This window comes from Amyelois transitella, chromosome 18, assembly GCF_032362555.1.
Source record: "Amyelois transitella isolate CPQ chromosome 18, ilAmyTran1.1, whole genome shotgun sequence".
NCBI classification, from domain to species: Eukaryota; Metazoa; Arthropoda; class Insecta; order Lepidoptera; family Pyralidae; genus Amyelois; species Amyelois transitella.
The window spans coordinates 5,732,454-5,758,631 of record NC_083521.1 but is presented as its reverse complement, the minus strand read 5'-3'; the positions used below and the strand labels follow the sequence as shown (position 1 = coordinate 5,758,631).

At 34.7% G+C, this 26,178-nt stretch overlaps 3 protein-coding genes and 1 long non-coding RNA gene across 7 annotated transcripts; 3 read left to right on the top strand and 1 right to left on the bottom strand.

Moving 5' to 3' along the window:
• Positions 1–1,544: 1,544 nt before the first annotated feature.
• LOC106129380 (3'(2'),5'-bisphosphate nucleotidase 1) lies at positions 1,545–4,499 on the top strand. 2 transcript variants are annotated; one of them, XM_013327923.2, is made up of 6 exons: positions 1,545–1,806; positions 1,894–2,016; positions 2,824–2,968; positions 3,072–3,176; positions 3,689–3,975; positions 4,116–4,499. In XM_013327923.2, the coding sequence occupies exons 1-6, from the start codon at positions 1,690–1,692 to the stop codon at positions 4,377–4,379; spliced, it is 1,041 nt and encodes a 346-aa protein (XP_013183377.2). In that variant the 5' UTR covers positions 1,545–1,689; the 3' UTR covers positions 4,380–4,499. The 2 variants fall into 2 exon arrangements, with proteins under 2 accessions (XP_013183377.2, XP_013183386.2); XM_013327932.2 differs by lacking the exon at positions 3,072–3,176 and having other exon boundaries at positions 1,546–1,806.
• Positions 3,721–12,521, bottom strand: LOC106129362 (uncharacterized). The gene is made up of 9 exons (XM_060949041.1): positions 12,101–12,521; positions 11,733–11,940; positions 10,927–11,245; positions 9,746–9,938; positions 9,192–9,337; positions 7,294–7,420; positions 6,042–6,269; positions 5,187–5,357; positions 3,721–4,675 (listed from the first exon to the last, which is right to left on the bottom strand). The coding sequence occupies exons 1-9, from the start codon at positions 12,221–12,223 to the stop codon at positions 4,550–4,552; spliced, it is 1,641 nt and encodes a 546-aa protein (XP_060805024.1). The 5' UTR covers positions 12,224–12,521; the 3' UTR covers positions 3,721–4,549.
• Positions 12,522–16,542: 4,021 nt separating this feature from the next.
• On the top strand, positions 16,543–26,074 carry LOC106129399 (uncharacterized). 3 transcript variants are annotated; one of them, XM_013327965.2, is made up of 10 exons: positions 16,543–16,727; positions 17,650–17,797; positions 21,049–21,256; positions 22,544–22,862; positions 23,044–23,215; positions 23,523–23,668; positions 24,041–24,173; positions 24,475–24,702; positions 25,278–25,448; positions 25,635–26,074. In XM_013327965.2, the coding sequence occupies exons 2-10, from the start codon at positions 17,663–17,665 to the stop codon at positions 25,761–25,763; spliced, it is 1,641 nt and encodes a 546-aa protein (XP_013183419.1). In that variant the 5' UTR covers positions 16,543–16,727; positions 17,650–17,662; the 3' UTR covers positions 25,764–26,074. The 3 variants fall into 3 exon arrangements, with proteins under 3 accessions (XP_013183419.1, XP_060805023.1, XP_013183410.1); XM_060949040.1 differs by having other exon boundaries at positions 16,720–16,860; XM_013327956.2 differs by lacking the exon at positions 16,543–16,727 and adding an exon at positions 16,834–16,856.
• LOC132902778 (uncharacterized) lies at positions 17,804–18,913 on the top strand. Its single transcript, XR_009657235.1, has 2 exons — positions 17,804–18,287; positions 18,497–18,913. It is a non-coding gene; the product is annotated as an uncharacterized LOC132902778 (long non-coding RNA).
• Positions 26,075–26,178: the final 104 nt, after the last annotated feature.

The window sequence follows — 26,178 nt, the reverse complement described above, 5'->3', positions numbered from 1 at the left end:
GGTCTGGACTGCGGATATAGAATAATTACCTGTTTGTGCTTTATTACAACTTTACAAGCAGTCTGTAACGGGACGGGACGGGTGTAAAAAAAAAGCTCCTTTAGGCTGACCGACTGTGGATCGCACAAGTTAAGTGCCAGGTCCCGGAATCTGGTACTTCCGTGGATCACACTTTTAAAGGGGAAGTTGGCCTTTTTTAAATTCGGGCCCCTAATGATCGGAGGGCCCAACCCAACAGAAGGATTGCAATATACTTGGGTCGACTGTTCCTATGTACACGTAAATGTGAAACTAGATTCACATTACACTAGCCCTACAATTACACTTACCCTTGCTTGTAGGCAGGCTATTTGACAAAGTTCTAAAAACTATCTCAGAGTATTTATTTGTTTATAAGGAGCCCTAAAAGAATACTTTATTTTGTCTTTATTTTAGCTATTTTATTTAAAAATCGAAAAAGAAAATGCAATATTCAAATATGCCGCTAAAACGCGACTTTTAGCAATATGGCGGCCATAGCATGCAGTGACGTAGATTTCGCGTAAATATCATACAGAGCTTGTTGGTGTTTCGAATAGTTTTGATTTTCTCTTGTTTTATTTAACTTGTGCCACGTCATATGTGTGAAAATTATAAAAATGAGTTCCTATAAATGTTGTTCAGTGCCTCAATGTACTAATAGAACAATAAAACTGTTTTTTTCTGCGCCGATGGATTTGAATATTCGCAAGAAGTAGTTTCAGCTTGCTAGGCGTAATCCTGATATATCACCAAAAACACGTCCTCATTTTTGTGAAGACCACTTTGATGTGAGTATTTACAATGATAAGTTCTTATTACTTGTAATATATTAGAGGTTAGAATGCAATTTCCTACCATTATTGCGTCCACTTTTGGTAGGTTTCGACTGTCAGCTTTCTCGAAATTGGTTTCCATTATTAAATACCTATGTTAACTGAGCAATCCTGAGCGATAAAACACCTCATAAAACTTTAAAAATAATAGCGAACACCAAGGAACGGTACGATCCACAGTCTGTTTATGCGTAATCTACGTCATAATATAAATCACGGTCGTTTTTAGTCTCGTAACAGCTGCATAAAAAACCAAATTTTCGGAGACTGATTTTGTTTAAATAATGCAATATTTTTATCTCGCGTTATTACAAATCGCTTCAAAAAAATAATATTAAGCATCAGCATTACATAAAAGAAATGTATATTTTTATTACAGTCAAATAGCCTATGACGATAGGCATTAAGCCCGCTTTTTGTATATTTCAAAACGTTATTGCAGTTTTGAATAAATAAATAATCATGAAGGTAAAATTTTTTTTAAAGATAATTTATTAAAATGGCAGTCATTTATAGCCTTATTCAATCTTGTGGGTTAGTAGATAATGAAGATGAAATATTTTTTTCTATTTATATTTTATATAGTAAGGTTTAATACTGAGGCAGGCATGTAGGCATACTAAATCCATTATCCGAGATTGATACTTAATTTAAAAGTGGTTTGACGTCTATCATAGTGTTTGTCAATGTCAAAATACAACATTGTTGGCGAATTTTTTTACTCAAGTTAATTTGAGAGGAACTAAAAGTAAACATTTTATTCTTTCCTCTCGACTCGATATTGCGAAGTGAATGTGCTTATTTATTCCAAGCGAGATTAGTTAACATAAATATCATGTCTACCGTTCCACTTATTGTAAAAATTTTAGCGTCATCAGTTTCTGTAGCCAACAGAGCTGGTAAAATAGTGCGCGATGTTATGAGCAAAGGAGAACTCGGTATAGTTGAAAAGGTTTGTGTGGAGTTTCTCTCATACAGTTTATTCTAGAGGGGGTAGTACATAGGTATTAAATTTTTTGACAGTTCGTTTCTGTTTTAGGGAAAAGATGATTATCAAACGGAGGCTGATAGGTCAGCTCAAAAATGTATTATTGCGTCACTATCTTCTCAATATCCGAAGCTGAAAATAATCGGTGAAGAGGAAGAAAGCCCAGAAAATGAGGTGATTGTATGAACCTTGATAACTAATTATTTTTTATTCATTCTTGACCTTGAAAAACAATCTCCTTATAAAGAGTACAGAACGAGTCATAATTTGTATATTGCTTGTGATAAATATAACAGACATTTGAAAACATAAGTGTGACTGTGAACCAATATTCGAATTGAATCTTAATTTAAAACATTTTTATGCATAATTTGAACTGTTATAGGTTATGAATTAAATTTAAGTAAGTAAGTAAAAATACGTGCATAATTAATAGTCAAGATAGGTTGTATGTACATTCACAGTAGGGTTGCCAACCATACTTTATAATAACGTATCCTACTTTATTTTTGGTAATAATACTTTATACTTTTGCATACAAATAAAGTATGCGAAAATACATTATAATGCATAAGTATGCGAATATACTTATTTACTGTCCGTTCCCGCCCCTTCAGCTTTCATTGAGAGTTTTTTCTGTAATGAATCTGAAGTGGCGAGAAGAGAGAAATAGGGCGTCATTAAATTTAATAAAAAACGAATTATTTATTTATTTAAATTTAGATTTTGACTGTCAAACAACCTTCAAAACATTTAAAGGTTGCAAGAAATTGTTAGCATGAGCTAAAAGCACACAAAAATACGTTTTTAAGGCAAAAATTTGAAAAATACTTTTTTATCTTCCAAATACTTTATTTCTTTCCCATTCAAACAATTGTATACGTTTTTTTTGTAAAAAAAAAGTTGGCAACCCTAATTCACAGCCAAGTTCACAAAGCTCATACATATACTGAATGTTTAGTATGTTCAAAATTATTTTAGGGTGATATTCCAAGTGACTGGATAGTAGTAGAGGAGGATAAGGATGTCCTTGGTGTGAAATGTCCAGTGAACCTACAGGCTGTCAAAGAGGAAGACATTGTAGTGTGGGTGGATCCACTTGATGGAACCTCAGAGTATACTCAAGGTGAATAGCTCATTTACTGTTTACAAGTAGGCATTTTTTCTTTAAAATAAAAATTGTAAAGATATGTTTTAGTTTCAGTACAATTGTTTTATAAAAATTCTAGGTGCCCTTATGTTGAAGAGAGATCCTTGGGAAAGATGGAAAATGTATCTTACTCATCCACTTATTAGTATGAAGTGGTATTTAAGTTTACTACAATCAAAATATGGTAAATGAAAGTTTGGTTTGAATGGGTATTGTGCCTTTAATATTGTAGTTCTAGTTCTATTTATGCCATAACATTATTTCTCATTAAGACTTGAAGGCTGAATAAGGCTTGTCACATAATATAATGTACATTTCAAAAGTTTGCACCCAGGAGTTATTATAAAATGAATTCATTATTCATTTTAGTTCCTTTATGAACTACTGGAACTTGATGATAATGTGTTAAATAGTTGTTATTCTGTCATGTTACTAACAATTTATTTCTGGGGTTTTTTGATGAATAAATATAAAATTGTAACTAAATATATCTTCACAATAATATTGTTTTACGACTTTGTATCCATAGACAAGATAATCAACAAAATGTTTTTATACAGTGTTAGTACCTACTGTATTATTTTGTTATCAGTTGGTATTTTTTAATTGGTCACAGATATGTATATAGCTTGCATGTTGCATGAAATGGAAACAATTTTCAAAGTAATTAAATTTTAATGACAATGTTTTTTACAGGATTTTTGGAACATGTCACTGTTTTGATAGGAATATCAGTGAATGAGAAACCAGTGGCTGGTGTCATACATCAACCATACTACAAAACTTTAGTCGGAGGCGAGAAAAAAATGGGCAGAACAATATGGGGACTACAGGGCGCCGGAGTCGGCGGCTACACTCCCGCGCCTCCGCCAGACTCGCTGATTATCACTACTACTAGGAGTCATTCTAACCCTGTTGTAGAACAGGCGCTACAAGTAATGAATGCTTCTCATGTTCTGAGAGTTGGAGGTGCTGGTTATAAGGTATAATAATGCTACACTTTGTAAACACTATATTACACAAAGTTCATAAATGATAATTTTTAGAATTAATTATTGAACAAACCACTATTTATATAAAACCTACTATTTTTAAGTTATACTCAATTTCTGTTATATTTCAGGTGTTGCAGTTATTAGAAGGAAGAGCTTCCGTATACGTGTTTGCGAGCCCTGGTTGTAAGAAATGGGACACCTGTGCGCCCGAGGCTATTTTATCGGCGGCTGGAGGCAAACTGACAGACATAATCGGAAATTTTTACAAATATGGAGCTTCGGTGTCGCACCCTAACAAGACCGGGGTGCTGGCTGCTGTCAATGACGAATTACACAGCTATGCTTTGAGCCGAATACCTCAAGAGTTAAAAGACACACTTGCTAACAAGTAAATGTAAATATCAGTAGGTATATTGTAAATATTGACACTGTGTACATTATATATGTTTAAATAAAACAATTTTTAAATAATAATAAAACATCTTTTTATAAATAAAATAATATAACTAAAGTGTCACGTGTTTTTCAATTTTAACGTGTATAAGCTATACTAACATATACATTAAAGCTTGCTCTTTGGTTTCGTCAACATCTGCCTCAACTCGCGCCTCAATATTTTACCAGACGGATTTTTAGGAATCTCGTCTACGAAAACAACGCCGCCACGGAGATGCTTTGCTGGCGAAACCTGTAATAAAAATGGCTTCAATTTTTGATATTGGTATAATACTTTTTGGTTTCCGTAATAAATAATACCTAGGTACTAATCCCAACTAAATAACTGCGAACTATAATAAATGCGAAAGTAAGTTTATTTGTTTACTTCTTAAAAAAAATCATAAGATTAAGAAGATGGACATAAGGGACTCACTCCCCCCCACTGTGGGGGAGTGAGATTTGCGAAAAACCTGTAATTAACCTGTAACCTGTATTCTCTAAGAGCACTAAATTCGCACGGGCGAAGCTGCAGGTAAAAGCTAGGATCATCATATAATATGCGACAATACCTTCTTACATTAAAAATTCAGGTCTGTCACTAAGTAGCCTCGAGGCCGATTTTGATTAAATTGTCTAAGAATGTAAATTATCAGAGGTCAAACATAAGAACATAATTCCGAGAAAGGAAAAACACAAGTTATAAAACTCGACCGAAGCTGCGAGTAAACCTAGTGTAAATTTTTTTTAACACACGTCCCCACCTTGCTTGCGATATACGCGACGAGTTCGTCGTCCGTGAGGTGGGCGCCCGGAGCGCGCACCACGAACGCGACGGGCAGCTCGCCGGCCAGCTCGTCGGGCCTGCCCACCACCCCGCAGTCCGCCACGCCCTCGTGCTGCAGTAACAGCGCTTCCAACTCCGCCGGTGCCACCTGCCAACAAGTTCTCAACTGATATCCTGTTTGTAGCGAAGACTAGAGACTACCAGATTTTTTGTGAGCAAGCGCATATATTTTACTCGACCATTAACTAACAAAATTCATAAGTCCTCAATGATTCAGTAACTAAGATAGACAAGTGAATTGATAAAACTTATTTACCTACTGAATTTATTTTTGGGTAAAGAAGAGAAAAATACGTGACTATTGGATCATCTCATATCATACGGCCTCTGTGGCGCAGCGGTAGTACGCACTGTCTGTGACACCGCAGGCCCCGGGTTCAAATCCCGGCCAGGGCATGAGGAGAAAAGAACTTTCTCTGATTGGCCTGGGTCTTGGATGTTTATCTATATAAGTATTTATTATAAAAATATAGTATCGTTGAATTAGTATCTCGTAACACAAGTCTCGAACTTACTTCGAGGCTAACTCAATCTGTGTAATTTGTCCCGTATATATGTATATGTATACTTGTAACTCTTAATTTTTCTGCTGAGCACTAACTAACCATTGAGCATTAGTGTCCACTATGTAGGGATAAATAAATAAATAAAATAAATAAATAATAATTATATTTAGTAAGTATAAGTACTTAAAAAAGACCTGTCGAGTTTTAATGTATAATGTGAAATCATTGATATTATTGAATCCATTATTGATAGGGTACAAATTTACTTGAAATCCTTTATATTTGATGAGCTCCTTCAGCCTATCGACGATGTAGAAAAAGCCGTCGTTGTCGTAGTAGCCGATGTCTCCGGTGCGCACGAATCCTTCGCTGTCAAACAGTGCGTCGCTAGCCGCCTTGTCGCCCAGATAGCCTTTCATGCGCAGCGCGGACTTGATCCACAGTTCGCCTTCTTGGTTAGGACCAAGCTTCTTTCCCGTTTCGATATCTAAAACCTACACATGTCTTTATTTGAGTTTAAGAACATAGTTAAATATGTACTTAGTTGCTTGGGGTCTATTAGTTAGAACTAAAAGTGATATGTAGTATTTTAGTAGCTTTCTTCCAGTACATTTTAGTACTTTTATTAATGCTACTATTGATTGGTTATCATAAACAACTTTTTTTAAGTATCTGAATCGCGAAATAAATAATTTAAAAAAATACGTGGCAGTTTCCATGTGGCAGATAAGAAATTTAATTTTATTAGCGTTTATTTCTTATTATTTATTAGTGGGATGAAGATTAGTAAAATAAATAAAAATTAGCATAAAGTTACAGCAATAAAGGCGGTTTGGCATCTTTAAAAGGTAAAATATAGATGATGTAATTAAAGCGTGAATGAGTGTTAAAAAGGGGCAAGTGAGTACCCAATCCATATTAATAACAGTTAGCTCAACAATTTACAATGCTCTAAGCCTAACATTACGAATCAATACAAACAATTTGTTTTAATTTACGGCACGAATCCGTCATTGTCCATTTACCACCATTCCTTTCTACCCTTTTTCTACCAGACAACCAAAAGGAGTACCTAGGTATCATCGCCCAGTTTGATAATTTTGTTGTGGAATATTGCTAAAGGATCGCAGTTTTATGGGTAAACTAACTTCTTCTTAAAGTTATTAAATAAGATTCGTATCTACTCATAGGTACATATTAAGTATTTTTTTTTTTTATTACTTGTACTACACATACTAGCTGTCGCGGTAAACGTAGTTTTGCCATTTTAATTAAATTTTAATTTCTAGTTAGAAAAACATGTTAAGGGCGGACAACCCTTATCACTAAGGGGTATGAAAAATAGATGTTGGCCGATTCTCAGATCGGATCTCAGATTCGGAAGAGCACGGGAACGAACATTGTGACACGAGATTTTTATATATAAGAAGAATAGTCAAGTATTACATTTGTACGAATAGTGATGATAATAATTAAACCGGTAGATGTAAAAAGAGAGTTAAATATAAAAATGTTTACTTTTATTTTCATTCCCGGAGCCGGCGTGCCACACGAGCCCACTTTATCCGCCCCCGTCACATCCACACAACAAGCCTGCGTCACCTCAGTCAGCCCATACCCTTGTTTTATGAAGTCTAACCCTGTCCTGCAAAGTTTGTTAGTCAACCGGTTATATTTTAATAACCAAACATGATGATTTAACCAAAACTCGTATGTGGGCACGTTGTAACTACATGACATTATTATATTAGGTCCTTACATATTAAATTGGCGTTTTCTTGTACTGGCCACTTTAATCACAAATTTCTCCTCTTTGGTTAGGAATTCCAAATTTATACAGCTATTTACACATGAATTTGTGTTTCGTTATCAGTCATCCATATTTTTTCTTCTGATTTTTCTGTTTGCTCACTTAGTTTACAAAATGTAAAACTTGAAATATCGCGTTATTTACGAGTAACCAGTCCACGTCCGAGATAGCTTCAGGCTTCGGTGTTAGTGATAAAACTGTTTTAATTCATTTGAAGCAAATTAGGAAGATTAAGAAACTTGAAAGGTATTAAAGGTATTATTAAAAATACCAATTGAGTGTAACATAATCATTACCTGTGATGAAATGTGAATTCTCTACGATAAAAGGAAACGCTCATCGCAATGATAGGACCCTGGCCAGCCAGCAAAAATTGACCCAAAAAAAGGAACTTGGAAGAGTTGGGTGGACTAGTGCCGGTGTCGTCCATTATATGATTACGGCAGACGTCTATTGTCAGCAATTGCAAACTGTGATGGAAAAGCTAGCTGCTAAACAACCGAAGCTGGTCGATCGCTCCACGCGACTGTTTCTTCAAAACAAGGCTAGACCACCCACTGCACAACAGACGGCTACCAAATTAGAAGAGCTTCAATTGAAATGTCTAAGACATGCACCGTACTCCCAGGACCAGGCTCCTACAATTTTAAATTTTTTTTTCGAAATTTGGATAACTTCTTCCAAGGGAAACATTCAAATCCATACCGCCTTCAGATTTTAAATAAAGGGAACAATGAACTACCTATGAGATGGCAAAAGTGCATAGATAATAATGGTTCTTACATACATACATAAAATCACGCCTCTTTCCACTTGCCACGATCTCTGCATACTACCTTCACTTCATCCACATTCATAACTATCTTCATGCAAGCTCGGCGGTTTCGGGTACTTTTGACCTGACCCTTTACCAGGACGTCCTTAATTTGATCAAGATACGTTCGTCTAGGTCTTCCCACTCCGACCTTTCCCTCCACACTCTCCTTGTATATCTGCTTAGTCAACCTGCTTTCATTCATCCTCTCCTCATGACCGAACCATCTTAACTTCATCAACCGAATCATCTAATGGTTCTTACTTTGATTAAATTAATATGTTATATAAAAATATTCAACTTTTTGTTCCTCTTATACCAAACGCCAATTTCATATGTGAAGACTAAATATTGGGTTTTATTAGTATTAGATTCAAACACTAAACCAAGGCAAATTCAAAATAAAATCATCATCCAAAATAACTCAACATTTTAAATCAATAGATACTGTTTTATAAGACGTTCCCTAATGATCTTTGAACCGAGTAAATGTATTTACAGGCATGCAATGCAAAAATACCAATCACCAAACTGTTCCAAATCTAAGTTGTATTATTTTCAGCCAGGTTAATATTGCATGGAGCTCTCATTCTTTCATCTATTGTTAATACCCAATTATTTTTATCACTTTCAAATTTTATGTTTAGGTTTCCAGGCAACTTACTTAGTATCATCCATCACTGAAAAGTCCAAGGTCATGTATATTTCTGTTTAAATAAAATAAAAAAGATTCATGCATTTTTAACCCTGACAGTATATTATTCACATCTTTAAATAAGAGATCTGTTCTACCTCTTAATGATAGCCTTTTGCAGTTCTACGGAAAGGGGTGCCGCGCCACACCACACTTCATGAAGTGACGACAAGTCGTACTTCTCTACCAGCGGGTCTTTTGCGAGGAACACAGCTAATGGAGGTACAATTGTTGTCATATTTATCTGAAATGAGATAACATAATATTAAGTAAAATTTGCAAATCATCAAAATAAGAGGTGGTGTGATTATGTACAATTAGTGATAACTGATAAATTTCCAGATTATTTAGTTATATGACATACAATCATTATCAATCAAATGTGTGTACTTAATATTTTCAGGCATATTTGTGAATATGTTGTTTACAGTTTGTTTAATACAAGGAGCAGCAGGCTTTGTTTTCTTTTAAAAAAGTATGTGAATCTCAAAATCAGGGGAAGCAAAAACAAATTTTAACAATTTGACAATATAAGTGAGGTAAAAGATAGATAATATAAAAATATTTTAAATCTGAAAGGTGGTGAAAACATACACCTTCACACGCCAGCCTACCTTTAGGTTAAAAGGTCGGTGTTCAATGAGTACAGTACCTTATAATTTTGTATAGTTTTCAAAAACTGTTCTGGTTCAAACCGCACCAAAAACACGATTCTTATCCGCAGCGCCAGCACTGCCATCGTCGTGATGAAACCGTACGCATGGAACCAGGGAATCAGGGAAAGACCACTAAGAATATCCTTGCCACTAGACTTCTTATTAAGCTTAGAAATAGTAAAATAATATCTGAAAAATTTAAGTACATACAAATTACATATATTTTTATATCTTTTGTGTACTATAGAAGTAACACAGATATTGATAGTACTAGATATCTATGTATGTAGAAAACATTACCTGATGCGTTTTAAGATTTAAAAATTTAAACTTATAGCTGTCGGGTTTAGGTCTCCTTTTACATTGTTACTTAAATTGTAACACTAGGAGAACAACCACGCTACGTCACCGGGAAGTAACAAGCACCGCAAGATTATAAAATTAACATAACTTATAATCACATCTATGTATATCCCCTGTCGATAGACTGAAAAGCCACATTCAACTGTCTGGCTTAATGATAGAATTGAGATTCAAATAGTAACAGGTTGCTAGCCCATCGCCTATAAGAGGAATCCTAATTATATAAGCCTATCCCTAGTCGCTTTTTAAAACATCCATGGCAAAGAGATGGAGTGCTCCTGTTCTTTTTCTATTGGTGCCGGGATACAGCATTTCCTAGGAAATTTATAAACTTTCATAGAATTAGAGAGAGAAAATGAGAAAGAGATGAATTGTATTATCTTACACATCCAGATTTTGCAAATTAATCAATTAGGGGCCTCACGTGGTAAATCTATGTATAAAAATACTAATGTCCTTTTGTAAGATTCTAAACAGTTCGACCAATTCTTCTTCTTAAGTAGTCTTAAAAGTATGTAAAAAAATAAATTTATTTTAATACTTTTAAAACAGAAGCAACAAAAACACGAGCAACCAGTTTGTTTACATACTCTGTAGCAATCAATGGTGGAGGAGAGGAAAGAAAAGGAACATGTCACTTATTCAACCAATGAGAGCACAATGTCCTTTGGTAATTGCTATTTTAAACTTGTTGGTCTTATTTTCCATGGACAGCTATAATTTACTTTTGAAACCGAGTATTGTAATCTTTTTCAAAAAGGCATTGATAATCTATATGAAAAGATCTACCTGAGCAAATGTTATTTATACTTACTTCATATGTACAGACAATGTTAGGAAGTTGACATGTGTGAGCATCACACCTTTAGGCATCCCTGTAGTTCCCGAAGAACACATCACCGCCACTGAGTCATCCATACCATTCACATCCACTAAATTGAAGTCTTCAATAATAACACCACCCTTCACCAAATTTTCATACATAAGTGCCGGTACAATATCATATTCACCAAAAAGTATTAGTTTTGCATTGCTGGACACTTCTTGACAACTCTCTAATACATTATGAGCAGTGATAGGAGAAACAAAAATAAATTTTGGTTTTGTGATCTTTAATAGATGTGTAAGCTCACCTGTAAATTTAGAAAAATATATAATTTTTATATACTTATCTAAATAAATTATTTCCTTTACTTTTATTTATTCAAGTATGCTAACATACCTACTATTATTCTGTCTTTTTAGGATGTTGGGGTTTTTTTATCTAACTAGTAGTTTCAGTTTTTCAAGACTATGGGCTCTGTCTACCCCACATAGTCACATGTATATCCCATACATGTGACTGCATGTAACAAGTAATATTATGTAATCAAATATGCTTATCTGTTGTGGTTTCCCGATCTCAATCTGCCTGTTTTTGTTCTGAGTCTCCACACTACAATTTATTACATGGAGAATATGTGGTACAATAGAGAAGATAATGTTGGATGTCATGTGTCACTAACTCAATTACAAAAAGCTATATTACCCTACTTACTGGTTCAAAAAGCAAGAAGATTAAATCTATAGAAAAAAAAGAAATACAAAAAATTGTTATTGCAGAACTGACAGTTTGCTTACCAGTGGAATATGTAATATTAAGAGTGGACAGGATTCCACCAGCAAATATAATTCCAAGGGCAGCAGCTGGGAACTCAAACCTATTTTCACAACTAAGACTGACCACATCTCCTTTCTTTAATCCCAGGTTTTGCAATGCCATGGCCACTTTAACACTACTCTCTAAAATCTGTGTATATGTAATAGATTCTCCAGTTTCACCCGATATCTGAAAAACCGAAACCAAGTGAAACACTTACATAAACTTTTTCTTATTAAAATAGGGCGTCATATGGTGAAATGTCCTTTATGAAAAAGTAACCAAGTCCCTAGTTTGGTTATTAAATATACTACAACCATATATGAACGATTCTTGTTTTATAACTCACCAGAGCAACTTGATCTCCTCCTTTCTTCAATTGGTCGAACATAAATTGCCCATAGGATAAATGAGCGGGAATGTACTCTTCTTCAGGGCCAGATACAATATTATTATGTATAAAAGCCGGCATGTTTTTAGATTAATTTAACGGATTTAAACAGAAAATAAAAAGCTTAGAAAATGATGCGATATCTGTGAAGTTGAAAACTGAAAATGGTACAATTGAAACCCTACGATAGGTACCTAACCTATCAATATTACTTATCTTGATAAATATTAAAGTGTCCAAAGTTCATTACGGGATATCATTAAATTTTGATTGTCGAATAAATGCGAGAAAGTTAATAATAGTTTTATCAACCGAAATAATCTTGTCACCTGAACTTCAGCCAGCTGAGTTTTTCAGTATCAGGCAGGCTTAATGTCAGACAAATCGTAGGTACCTGCCTACTTTCAGTTAGTTCCGATCTATTTAACAGTGACAGTTGGCATATCAAATACAAGATGACATTGATATTTTAAAGATACAGAATCAGAACGGGGAATCAAGGATATACTTTGGGAAATTTGACGAATGGACCAAGACAAGGTGTAGGTCGTATACGTGTGTGTAGTCACTGTACGTAGAGTGTGTAGTGGAGAATGTTGGATATCGTGTCAATAACTCTATTCTAATAACAGTTCCTAGATGACCGAGCGGTGCTCGGTGGACGTTAGAAAAATCATCTAACTTTTGTAAAAAAAAGACGACCGTCCCCAATCGATATCTTTTTGAAATGAAATGAAATCCTCCTTTATTAAGTCGATTAAATTTCTTAAACTTTCATTTGAGTGTAACAAAATGGATTCAGCGAAACGCAAGATAATCGCCGAGAGACATACACACAGGGGAAAATGAGAACCACCTTTTGTGAAATCAAAAATTCATTAACAAAACCACCAAAAAAAAAAAGTAAAATAAAAAAAATAATACCGTTTCTCCACTTGAAAACCGAACGCTCGGTGCTCGCCAACTGGAACTTGAAAGGTTTTAGTTTTGTTTACAGAATGCACACATTTAGGATTCAAATTCAAAATATTTTTTCATTATTAGATATGGAATACTTTATATCACTTAATAAATGTCATATCTCTTGATTTTACAACATTGGTTGCCGTCAAATAAATTACTTAAACTAAGTTTACTGCCGCTTCCAAAGCGTCAGTGCAAAAGAAGCGGAAACAAACTGCACTGCAGCATTTTCAGAGAGATTCAGGGATCCTACCTGAATGTCGGTGTTTCGGGATCCTTTTCCTCGAGTAAGAGCAAGATAAAGATCACTGTTTATGCATAATGTGCAGTGTTGTGTTTCATAAACGTGTATTAGGTTTCACTAAAAATTTGCGCATTAAGCTGAGTAGAAACTCTTTTGGTCGCATCATGTAATTTTTTTATTAACAATTAATGTCACCTTTTGAGCAAATAAAGATTTTTCTTTTTTAAAATAGTAAAGACCAACCCCCGTAGCATGACAAACGTGACGCCGTATTTATGGCGCGAAAAATTATCGCTGTTTCGCTTTTTAATAAGTATAAAGTAAAACGGGACAGCGATGGTTTATCACGTGATTAATAGGCTTCGCGTGTACCATGCTACGGGAGCACGAGATAAACATCAGTTACTGCTACGCCAGGACTACGTCTACAGGAATCGTAGACATTCTCTACATATCTATACGCATCTCTGTAGAGATCCTCTACGAAACTGTAGACCCGTACCCTGTACCCTCTACAACTTTGCAAACCTAGGCAAAACATTGAAATCAAATAAAAAGGACCGTCGTCTTTCTTTACCGCACATTTTAAATGCGTAAAATTATATAATTATATTATTATTATATAATTCAGTCTAGTTCAATGAGCAATTTGGAAAAATATATCCAAACAGTTCGACTATCGAACTACCGGTAGGACTAGATGAAATAATGGAGTTTTCAATTACCTCTTCTTACCGTCTCTTTTGAATTTACTTTGAAATGTCGTACATTGTCATATTAAGCTTACACTTGTATCAGTAAACTACCATATCGGCTAGTTATACCTATCTTATGAGTAGGTACATAAGTATGATTTGTATGTGTGCTTATTAAAGGTATCAATTTTAATTAGAAACATTTATTATTTTAAGTAAGAATTTTATAAAAAAAAATTCAATTCGCGATTTACGCGATGGTCTAGGACCAAGAAATTCGCTGAGACAACTTAAACAAGGAAATAAATATATGTACCTACAATAGTGTCCCAGTATATTTTTGATGTTAAAAGTTATACATGTATGTAAGGATAGTACCCTCTAATATCCTATATTGTATGTTTTTTTGAAAAGACGGGTATTTTACCTGTCTTTTTGTGATAAGGCTGATGACTTTAAACGACCAAAATATCAGGATTGAGCTTAGCACAGGAACCTGTTAGGAGTTAAAACTGTAATTGGTAAAAATTTAAATTTGGTACCCATTCTACATCAATTTTATTGAAATTTGACATTCCATTAAAATTTTTGTGAAGTTGATGTTATTGGAGAAAATACCTACTGTAATGCCTCCACTTCTCCTACCCGGAAACTAAGTAACTAACCGAAGTCTGAAGCCGGAGGTACTAGCAAGGCAGTAAGGCTTAGCTGTGTAATGCTTATTGTTTATTGAGTTGTGGCTAAATCTATACGCCACAAGTCACAAAAATAAAAAATAGAATCAAAAAAACCTTAATCGCGCAAACAATGATTTCACGGATTGGAGCTATATATACAACCTCCGACACAACATCGTAGGAGCCGCGGTTCCCCAGGCATAACACCTAGCCTGGCGGAAGATCTTCCCTTTGATGGCGGTCGAGCCGAATCATGGCTCCATTGGTGACCCTGGTAAAAAGTGTAAAATAAAAATGAATATTGTAAAAAACAAAAAATCCGACTGGGTAAAAATAAATTAAAAAAAAACCAGTCAGGAATTTGGTATGTAGTAGTAGTTACTACTGAATAGTTGCAAATCATACATTCAAAAGCAGAATAAAAATACAATTCAACAATTGGGATCCATTTATTTTTGACCAAGCCGGTGCCTCGCTTAATTTAACCCTTTCCATGCGGAAGCATTATTTCAATTTCGCCGTCTCTGTACGGGCGGTTTTGTATTTAGGCCCTTCTACAAAACGATGGGCGAGATATTACGTCCTAACAAAAATGGTTCTAATGTACGGAAGGCGTATTATTGCGTCCTGTAATTTTTTTCGCTAGACGCGGTTGGCGTATTATTTCGTTTTCAAAATTATATAGACAATTTTGGTGTTGCCATACCTTGAAACAATAACGTCTTTATTAGCAGAAATGAGCAAAATTGAATTATGATTAAGAATAATGAACATTTGCTGCAAAAATACAAAAAAATATATCAAATATTTATATAAAATTTTTTGCATATATTTTTTATAAAATACTGGATTATGTAGTATAGTGAAATCAAATTTTTATTAATCATAATAATTTTTTGGGGAACTGGGTATGAGCAAGCATATAATCAAATTAACACTCAGTTTTTTACATACTCATTTTACATTTTTTATATTATTTTATCATGCTTTTAAAAAAAAAATTATGGTTATAATAAAATGTAACGAGGGTAGCTTAAAATTTAATTTATGAGGGTACAATAAGTAACTGGCTAGTTGACATATCTTGTACATTGTATCGTGTTTGTATTGGACATGGTGTTATCGGATTTGGAGAGTCATCATAACATTTCACTTTATTTTGTAAAATTCGTTGCGGTATCTTAAATACTTGAGATTCTTTGACCTCGTCAATTTGAGTCTTATCTAAAGATTTATCTTTAAAATAAAAATATTATCGAAATCAAAAGGATTCGAGGTTAAACACATTATTAAGAATTATAAGTAATAAACTTACTATTCATATTATTCTCCTTTTATTAGACTTTTGATATAAAAAGCTTACAACACTATCGGCGTAAACCATGCACTCGTATCTACATAATAATAAGTAAGTATTTTTCCACCGTTTCACGTAAGGTTGTTGAGTTTATAACTACAGTACAGGGGAACCAACTTTCATATTGGTCTAATCGTTTAACACAAGGATTTGTTTTGGACGCAATAATACGCCCACCGTGTGGCCAACGGTTTTTAGTTATACGTGATATTACGCCAGCCGCATGGAAAGGGTTAAATAACTCGTGAACAATAAACAAACTTACTTTTGCGTTTAAGTATAATATAAGCTGGGATTTCCATTTCTATGAAATCAACTTACGATGTTTTGTAGTATACTTTGTCGAACACACATACCTAGATGCTTATAGCAAAAATAACAAGCACACATATGCACCCTGCATTACATACATACACAAACTTATCAACGCACACTTTAGTAACTGTACTTATAAATGCCATCACACCAGTTTATCTGTGGTAGGTACGCTCGGTATACGCTGGAGGAGTCCGCTACAAACGGATAGCAGAGATGTTCGAACTGTCATAATAGATAATATGTGAAATTTGTACCTAGGTAGTGTTATCGCTCGTGAAATGTATTTTCTTAAGAGTTCGTAGTTTTCATCTTCAATGGAATAAGTTACGGTGTAAGTGTACTGCATACAATTTCCTGAACTATTTTCTATACTTACCTAGCTGCCTACGAAGTATGTTTAGATAATATAAAACTAGTAAACAGTTGTAGTCTGACAGTGCAACAGTTGACATATGTATAAGTAGGTAAGCACTTCTATTATCTACAACTAACAGGTATTCATTTATTGTAGGAATAAATTTTATCAGCGCCATTAAATAACCAGCGTGGGTTGCCATTACTTATTATCAAATCAGTGTAATAAATAATTATTAAATTCCTTTAGACATGCTAGAAATTCTAATATTGATACCCAAGTGTTATGTTAGTAACATAACGTTTATAGGTGTGTGTGTGTGTTTAGTTTTTAAAGTAGAAAATACACCTATGCAAAAGCGCCACAGCCGTCTCTCCAATGGATTCAGATGTAATTAGTTGTGCCTAAAAGTACATAACAATACATATCACGTATTTTTCCTACGCGGTAGACAGAGTCAATATAATTTAAGGACTTGAAAGTTAGATAGCTCAATGACTTTAGTGTAAAACAAAGGATAGGTATAATGTAACGCATAAGTATTCAAATTCAAATAACAATCGCATTGACGTGTAGGTATGTAAACATTGTAGATTATGTGTGAGAGTTCGCTGAGGACAAACTGCCTAGTGCTTCATAAATCAGTTAATTTTATGACGAATCTCTCACTGATTTAGCAATATCTTAAACCACTGTGGATTGAGAAACTCTTTACTTAGATTGCGGTAAATGCAATTTACCTAATAATTCTAAAATCGTTGAGTATACCTAAGTATTTACATAAATACATAATAATTGTTTTTTTTCATATAATTTAAGTCAATTGGTACCTAATCGAATTGTTTATGCGGTTGATTTTATAGTTTTGTATTACTTATGAAATTTGCGTAAATTTCAGAAAAGTCAGTACAATGGACAATATTAGAATCATCAACAACGTGGTGAACGGCGGTCCTCCGTTTAAGATACCGGCGCACATCTCCTTCGGGCAATATGTCATTGACAAACTACGGTCTCTCATAAAGGAAGGAGCGTCACTGGCCTTGGTTAGTATAAAAAAAGTTGCTTATTAATAAACGAGGCGTTTCTTAGATTTCGCGAATACTTTCAATTTTGAAATTGTAATTATCTCAAAAACTGCTTTACCGGTTTTTTAAGTCTTGTTTCATATAGGAATTTACGTAATAAAACCACATTAAGATTCAGTTGCATGATGACGCCATCACAAACTGTTTTATTCTATCTCCCTTCACACTTAAAAATTCTATTGACATATCCTACATTAATTAAAATTCATTAAAATTAGAATAGTAGGGTAAGGAGGGGGAATGACGCTCAGTGGGTAATGGCGTTCACCTAGGTAAATCTATCAAAACGCAGCATAGCAACAAGCCACGACGCATGAAGGCGCGGGGGAAGGGGGCCTCTAACAGGCGGCGACACGAACCGACAGTCAGCCCGCATCACCTGACCGTGAAGTGCGTTTCTTTGTTTGAGGCCGCGCCGATGTAATTTTACGTTTGGTGTTTTCTGTCGGTAAGTCTTAAATTTTAATGCCTATTTTATTATTAATTTACTTTTTCTGATAGTTAAACTATTCTATTTTGTAAATATAGTAAATTTTCAACTCTATTGTGCATATTTTTATTATTATTTCACATCAATCGCAAAATGGGCGTTTGGGGTTATACCGCTCATTTGAGCGCCATTACCCCTTAGTGACAATTTTTATTTCATTTTTGTAGATATGCCAAGAAAACGCAGTTAATCGTAACCAAAAACCCGTTGATGAGCCAAGATCTCCGGTATCATTTGCTGCTATAGCAATCACACCTACTCCAGGACCATCTTTTAAGCGAGGTCAAAGAAAGCGAAAACAACATGCTACCATTTTAACAGCAACCCCTATGAAAATTATTTTAGAAGACAAAGAAAAGAAAAAAGTAGAGAAACTTAAGAAAACGGGGAAAAAAGTTGCCAAAGGGAAGAAACCAAAGAAACAAAAAACGCACAAGAGAAAAATTTTAATGTCCAGTTCTTCAAATAGTGATGATGGAGACCAAATATGCGACGATGACAGCGATGATGACATGAATGTGGATAATGAAAATTACAATAAATGCATCATCTGCGAAGAATTCGGCAAAAACAAGGAATTGTGGTACCGTTGCACCCTCTGCGGGCTGTGGGCCCACGCCATGTTCGGGATGGGATGCACCAGATGGTTTTATCTGTGATTTATGTGTTCGAAAATAACGAATTTATACGAATTTGTGTTTCTAGAACTCACTTTTATTTTATAATGTTGATATCATTCCTGTTTTTTTAATTAACACATATATAATCGGTTATATTTCTTAAAAACATGTTTGAGCGTCGTTACCCCGTACCCCGAGCGGTATTACCCAGAGTAAGGGGGCAATGCCGCTCAAGCATGTTTTTTTTTAAATGTTTTTTTACTATTAGTAAATAAAAGGTATACGCTGTTATTGTTAACTAGTTGATTACTAGAGAGTTAAAGACTATGTTTCTTTTTTAAATTTTGAATTAAAATGTCTAATCAAAAAAATACACCATTTTTTCGTTAGCTGAACGCCATTCCCCCTCCTTACCCTAAGTAATCACGTTATAAACATACTTACGTCCAAAAAATTTATTTTCGCCTCAATTTAATAATAATATTACTTATCTAATTGTTATAAATCATTGATTTTGAAAGGTAAAATACTTACAACTTAATATTCTATGAAAATTTTAATTTTACCTGTAACCGTTATTGGCCAAAAAAAATACAATAAAAAACCACGTTTATGGGACTTAATAATTTGTTTTTGCTTAATAGCGGCAACGAAAATACATAATAAAAAAATTCAGCTATAACCGTTTATGAGTTACAGCCTAGTGACAGACGCCGGACAGACAATAGGCTATTTGACAAAGTTCTAAAAACTATCTTAGTGTATTTATTTGTTTATAAGGAGCCCTAAAAAAATACTTTTCTGTCTTTATTTTGGCTATTTTAGTAAAAAATCGAAAAAGAAAATGCAATACATATTCAAATATGCCGCCAAAACGCGACTTTAAGCAATATGGCGGCCATGGCATGCAGTGACGTAGATTTCGCATAAATATCATACAGAGGTGTTGGTGTTTCGAATAGTTTTGATATTCTCTTGTTTTATTTAACTTGTGCCCCGGCATATGTGTGAAAATTATTAAAATGAGTTCCTATAAATGTTGTGCAGTGCCTTAATGCACTAATACAACAATAAAAACTCTCCTACGAAACTGTTTTTTTCTGTGCCGATGGATGTTTTGGACAAATCTTGCACTTCACTGTGCAAAAACCAGATTCGCGGCACAGTTGTACATAGCCAATGGCATCATCGACATACGTTTCTCTTGCCGACCTGAAAAGGTAAACTGATTTTAAACTTACTACTTATATAATCTGATTGAACTGACATAACCCAAAACTATTCATACAACTGCAAGAATTACATACAAGTTGTGTGTTATTTATATGATTTGCCAATAATAATTTAAGTAGTGATCTAAGTAAATCAATGGTTACTAAGATATATTTACATTGATGTTTTCACATTCCTCAGTTCGGCTGCATAGAAATCTGGATTGCCTTGAAGAAGACGCCAACCATTATTGCGTCCACTTTTGGTAGGTTTCGAATGTCAACTTTCTCGAAATTGATTTCCATTATTAAATATCTATGTAATCTGAGCAATCCTGAGCGATAAAACACTTATAAAATCTTGAAAAATAATAGCGAAAACCAAGGAACGCTACGATCCACAGTCTGTTTATGCGTAATCTACGTCATACTTAATAGAAATAGCCAATCATGGGTCGTTTTTAGTCACGTGACAGCTGCATAAAAAACCTAATTTTCGGAGACGGATTTTGTTAAAATACTTAATGCAATATTTTTATCTCGCGTTATTTATTACAAATCGCTCCAAAAAATAACATTTAGACTGATGACATAAAAGAAATGTATATTTTTATTACACTCAAATAGCCTATTTAAGCCTTAATCTGAAACTTTTCTAATTTAGCTTCTTTAACATACATACATATAATCACGTCTATATCCCTTGCGGGGTAGACAGAGCCAACAGTCTTGAAAAGACTGATAGGCCACGTTCAGCTGTTTCGCTTAATGATACAATTGAGATTCAAATAGTGACAGGTTGCTAGCCCATCGCCTATAAGATAAATCCCTAATCTTAAACATCATTTTTAAAGGATACAAGAGACTTTTTTCGTCTTTCCTCTCCAGATAAACGGCGAAACTGGACAAGAAATCACCTATCAGCAACTATTGAAAGAGGTCGTTAATATTGGTACTGGCCTTAAAAAAATAGGGGTAAAACGAGGAGACGTGGTGGGTCTCTGCAGCGAGAACAGGTTCGAATACCTCGCCGCTGCCGTCGGCATCATCTGCTGCGGCGCTGCGGCAACCACCATTAATGTGCAGTACACTGCAGGTAAGGTACCTGCAGTGTACCTATAAGTAATCGAATTTTCATACATAAATATTTAATCGTGGTTGATTTATGAACGGTTATATAAAGAATGTGTTTAACCGCGCTGTCCAGACGAGAGCGCTTCTAACTTCCCTAGATCATTATAGTCGCGTTTCGTAGGCAGAAAAAATGCGGGTTTTTGAAACCGCGCCTCCACAAACCGGCTGATTAGCTTTACTTTACTTTAAAAAAATCAGACTTCTTAGTTGTAAGAAGGCAATTTGTCACATACACCTTTGTGTACAATAAATAAAATATAGATCATTTTGGCATTTATAGAAGGTGTACCTACACAAAATTGTTTTATAAATTTTATATAGGTACCCAGATGGTATGCACATGGTATGCAAGCTACCTATCAATATTGCGTGTAAAGTTGCTACTCGGACGCCTATGCCAATTTTTTATTTAATTTTTAGTAAACCAAGTTTGGTTCAAATTTCGAAATTGGAACTAACAAACCAATAGACAACACATAATATCTTAATACAAATAAGGGGCAATCACCTTTGTGATGTAGGTACTTACCTACATACATATATAAATATATATGGTCACGTCTATAGCCCTTGCGAGGTAGACAGAGCCACCAGTTTTGAAAAGACTGAATGGCCACGTTCAGCTATTTGGCTTAATGATAGAATTGAGATTCAAATAGTGACAGGTTGCTAGCCCATCGCCTAAAAAAGAATCCCAAGTTTGTAAGCCTATCCCTTAGTCGCCTTTTACGACTACCATGGGAAAGAGATGGAGTGGTCCTGTTCTTTTTTGTATTGGTGCCGGTCGTTCCCGGCACCAATACAAAAAAGAAAACAAAAAACTCACAAACACTTAGGTACCTACTTACACAATTTCTTTATCACATTATTAGCTATCGGTTTTTAGTTTATTAAAGATTGAAGTAATAATATTAAGTACCTATGTGAACAAAGCAGGACAATAAAAATTAGATAGCTGATTTTTTATAAAAACAAAATACGCAACATGTACAAAAACTTATCCTCAGTACCTAAGTGATAAATTATATCTTTATCTGCACCTATTTTTATTCTATCAATACAATACAATACATGTATGAATAATTGTATACCTACTTTTAGTTACAAGTAAGTAGGTACTTCGATACTTCAACTTCCGTAGGCGAATTCAGAAATTGAAGATTTCTGTCGTGTTTTCAACATTATGGGATGTCGAAGAACAACCAACTTTCGTTTCTAAATCTTTGATTAATTTTTTGTTTCATTACAGATGAGTTAAAGCACGTATTGAATATATCAAAACCGAATGTGATTGTATGTTCGGAGAAGAGTGCCGCACAGCATATCAGAACTTTAAAGTCAATGAAATACATTCAGAAAATTATTCAATTTGATGGCATACCGGTAGACAAATCAGTTTTATCATACTGTCAAGTTAAAGAGAACATTGATGAGAAATATTTTGAAGCAGAACCAGTGGAAGGCTGGACTGACGTCGCCTATATCTTATACTCTTCTGGTACTACGGGATTACCCAAGGGGGTGATGCTGTCTCATCTGAATGTTTTGTATTCAGCAGCTACTTTCGAGTAAGTAAGATTTAACCAAGCAAATAATAATTGCAAGATGGTTTGCCGTTCCGCGGAGGGTGCAAGAAATGATGTGAGAGTTGCAAAGTTAAAGAAAAATCTGCTTTATATTTTATTTCGGACTTTTATTGCTTTCAGTGATCTTTGTAAGTAACCAACAATTAATTATAATTAATTACAGTAACGAAGATAAAGTCGATAGTGAGCTTGTAACAAGACTATTGACAGTAGTCCCGTGGTACCACGCTTACGGCCTTATGTCCACAATCAATAACTTGATGATTCGGAAAGTACTTATTTACTTCTCTGGATTTAATCCCCAATTATATCTCAACGCTATACAGACTCACAAGGTAAATAAAAATACGTTTAAATATTTAGACTATCCGCGGCTAAGAAAATATTTTTAGCGCAGTTCAGCTTTGAACTTGAAGGCAGGTTATAAATTATTAACTTCCCAAATCTTGATTTATTTAATATTCTGTAAAAATATAACAAGGCAGAGTAAAACATTATTTTCACCTTTTGCTTAAGTAATAAGTATTTCATGGATACCTCAGTTTCGTCGTCCAAAAATACTGTAAAATTTTTCTTAACCAAAAATAAGGTAAATTCACGGTGTAAAGGGAGTGTTTACTGAGAAGGCATAAATAATTGCAGGCAAATATGCTCCTGGCTGTCCCACCAATAGTGGTGTTTCTAGCGAAATCACCACTGGTTGAGAAGTATGACCTCTCCTCCGTATACGTGGTGATGTGTGGAGCAGCTCCATTAAGTACTGAGACTATCAGTGAAGCTTGCAAACGGTAGGTAAAAACAAAATTTAGCTTTGACCCCGTAATCTATTTTTATAGTCGAGATATTTAGGTCGATCGAGTAAGAGGTCTGAATTCTATTTGACCAAAGCCTGACACATCTCAGAATAGATTAATTCCTATTTTATCTTTTGGTTAAGTAAAATCCATTCACAGCAGATACCTAATAGGTAAATGCTGTTCTATAGAGTAGCGCAAAAAAGATGAATAAATATAAATAGGTAACTAACTTTTGAGCGTTTACCTAACTGTCTAAATTCTAGGTAATAACCTAGAATTTCGTTATGTTTAAGTGCAATAAATTGAAACAGTGAATATATAAGTATTTCATTTATAACGTTTAATATCCTACCTTCTTCCTAGATTACCAAGCTGCCTGGGGATCTACCAAGGATATGGGATGACCGAGACATCGCTGCTAGCTACCAAAGATCTGATCGAGATGGCCCGCAAACCGGGCAGCGCTGGCTACCCTGTACGCGGAGTCAAAGCTAAGGTAATTTTAATAAAGAAAAAAAATAAGAAATCATTCTTTCAGAAATAATAACTGGGCGAATAAAAACTGCCTAGATATCTGCCTGATCTGGTATTATAGTCACCTCAACATCGTAAGAGTTGCTGATTTACAACATATTATACCTAAGTTAATTATATTATCTTTTTAAACTAACTTCTAAAGTAACGTACCTAAATAAAATATCCTAGACTCTTCTTGTAATGTTATGTAAGTAGAATATTTTTTTCTAAGTACCTATTCATATACGAAACAAACTTATTATCCATGAATAATTTTTTAGGTAGTGGATCTCGATACCCGAAGAAAATTGGGAGCAAACAAAAAAGGTGAAATTTGCATAAAAGGTCCGATAATAATGAAAGGATATGCTGGAAACAGGGCAGCCACCAGAGAAATATTCGATGAAGAAGGTTACTTGAGAACTGGAGACATTGGATTCTTTGATGACGAAGGATGTTTCTTCATAGTGGATAGACTCAAGGAATTGATCAAATATAAGGGGAGCCAGGTAATTTTATGCAATTTGTTTCAAATAATCCTAATAGATCTACGTACATACAACCTACTTATTTCTAAACATATCTTAAGAAAGCAATTACTGTTTATGTAACTGTAACCTTATCGATGTCGACGTCGAAGACGTTGCATGGGAAAGGTATCAGTTGTCAAAGGGAATCGGAAACGCGACGTACAATGAAGGTGACGAAGTGTCTCATCTTATTACTTTGTATCGACACCCTGACGTGGCGAAGAGAGGCTTAGTGGCTGCGCACGACTAGTTAATTTCTACGTAAAAGAAAAAACGGTTTTGGACAGAGAGGCCTTCATTTTTTCATAGGGAGAATTCCTATCCGGAGTTTTCACTATCACTACAGTACATAGTATTAAACAAAGTCGCTTCCGGCGTCAGTCCCTATGTCTGTAGGTATGCATGATGTCAGTTTATATGTATATTTATTTATAGATCTTTAAAACTACACAACGGATTTTTAATAGTAATCAAGAGGAACGTTTATATGTACCCGTGCGAAGATCAATATGATAATAGATTAAAAATACTATAAAGATGTTCTTTGTTCAAAGGTGCCTCCTGCAGAAGTAGAAAGCGTTCTTCTTCAACACCCAGGCGTGTCGGAGTGCGGTGTGGTGGGCGCGCCCGACGAGGCGGCCGGCGAGCTGCCCACCGCCTTCGTCGTGCTCAAACCGGGCATCCGGCTCGAGCCCAGGGTCCTCGTCGACTTCGCAGCGCAAAGGGTATAGCGCAAGGGGCAATACCCTCTTTTCAACATTTCAAACAAGAATAAAATCTGTCCACTACTTTCAAAGATTAGCGCATACATACAAACAGATTAAATATGAGGACTTTATAATCTATAGTAGGTATGTATAGTATTTAATACTTAGCCATTACTCTTACTAGTCATCTGTTTGGTTTTACAGTTATCTCCATCCAAGCGGCTACATGGAGGTGTGATTTTTGTGGAGGAAATACCGAAGAATCCATCCGGGAAAATATTGCGGCGAAAACTCAAACAAAAGCTTTTACAAATGAAAAAGAGTAAACTTTGATCATCATCATTTTAATAAACAAATCGAATCTATGATCAAAAACATTAACACGCAAATCAACTCAACCTGCAGGTATGCGTATGGCGTATCATTATAGGCACAATAATACAGATAGGTAGTAGCAAATAGTTGGGTTTCATTCATCAAGGTAATTCCTCAAGGTATCACATTGTATTGGGCTGTATGTAAATAAGTACCGTAGTTACCTCCTTGTTGATCACTGGTACTCCACGTTACCTATACAAAAATTCATTATTTTATAAAATGGTTATACTTACTTACAATTTTAATAAAGATGTTTATAAAATTTAGCGTAGGTACCTTTACTTAATTCCTTAAAAAAATGTTCCCTTTTGTGGTCTAGCTAGACAGCACCAAGAGAGGATTTACCGATTTTCCACTTTGATGGAAATTG

Coding starts and splice junctions, on each gene's coding strand:
- LOC106129380 (XM_013327923.2), top strand. CDS start 1,690: ATGTCTACCGTTCCACTTATTGTAAAAATTTTAGCGTCATCAGTTTCT. Junction 1,807..1,893: donor AACTCGGTATAGTTGAAAAG/GTTTGTGTGGAG, acceptor TTTCTGTTTTAG/GGAAAAGATGATTATCAAAC. Junction 2,969..3,071: donor AACCTCAGAGTATACTCAAG/GTGAATAGCTCA, acceptor TAAAAATTCTAG/GTGCCCTTATGTTGAAGAGA.
- LOC106129362 (XM_060949041.1), bottom strand. CDS start 12,223: ATGCCGGCTTTTATACATAATAATATTGTATCTGGCCCTGAAGAAGAG. Junction 9,338..9,745: donor AAACTATACAAAATTATAAG/GTACTGTACTCA, acceptor ATCTCATTTCAG/ATAAATATGACAACAATTGT. Junction 5,358..6,041: donor TCAAATATAAAGGATTTCAA/GTAAATTTGTAC, acceptor ACTTGTTGGCAG/GTGGCACCGGCGGAGTTGGA.
- LOC106129399 (XM_013327956.2), top strand. Junction 23,216..23,522: donor ACGCTATACAGACTCACAAG/GTAAATAAAAAT, acceptor AAATAATTGCAG/GCAAATATGCTCCTGGCTGT. Junction 24,703..25,277: donor TCAAATATAAGGGGAGCCAG/GTAATTTTATGC, acceptor CTTTGTTCAAAG/GTGCCTCCTGCAGAAGTAGA.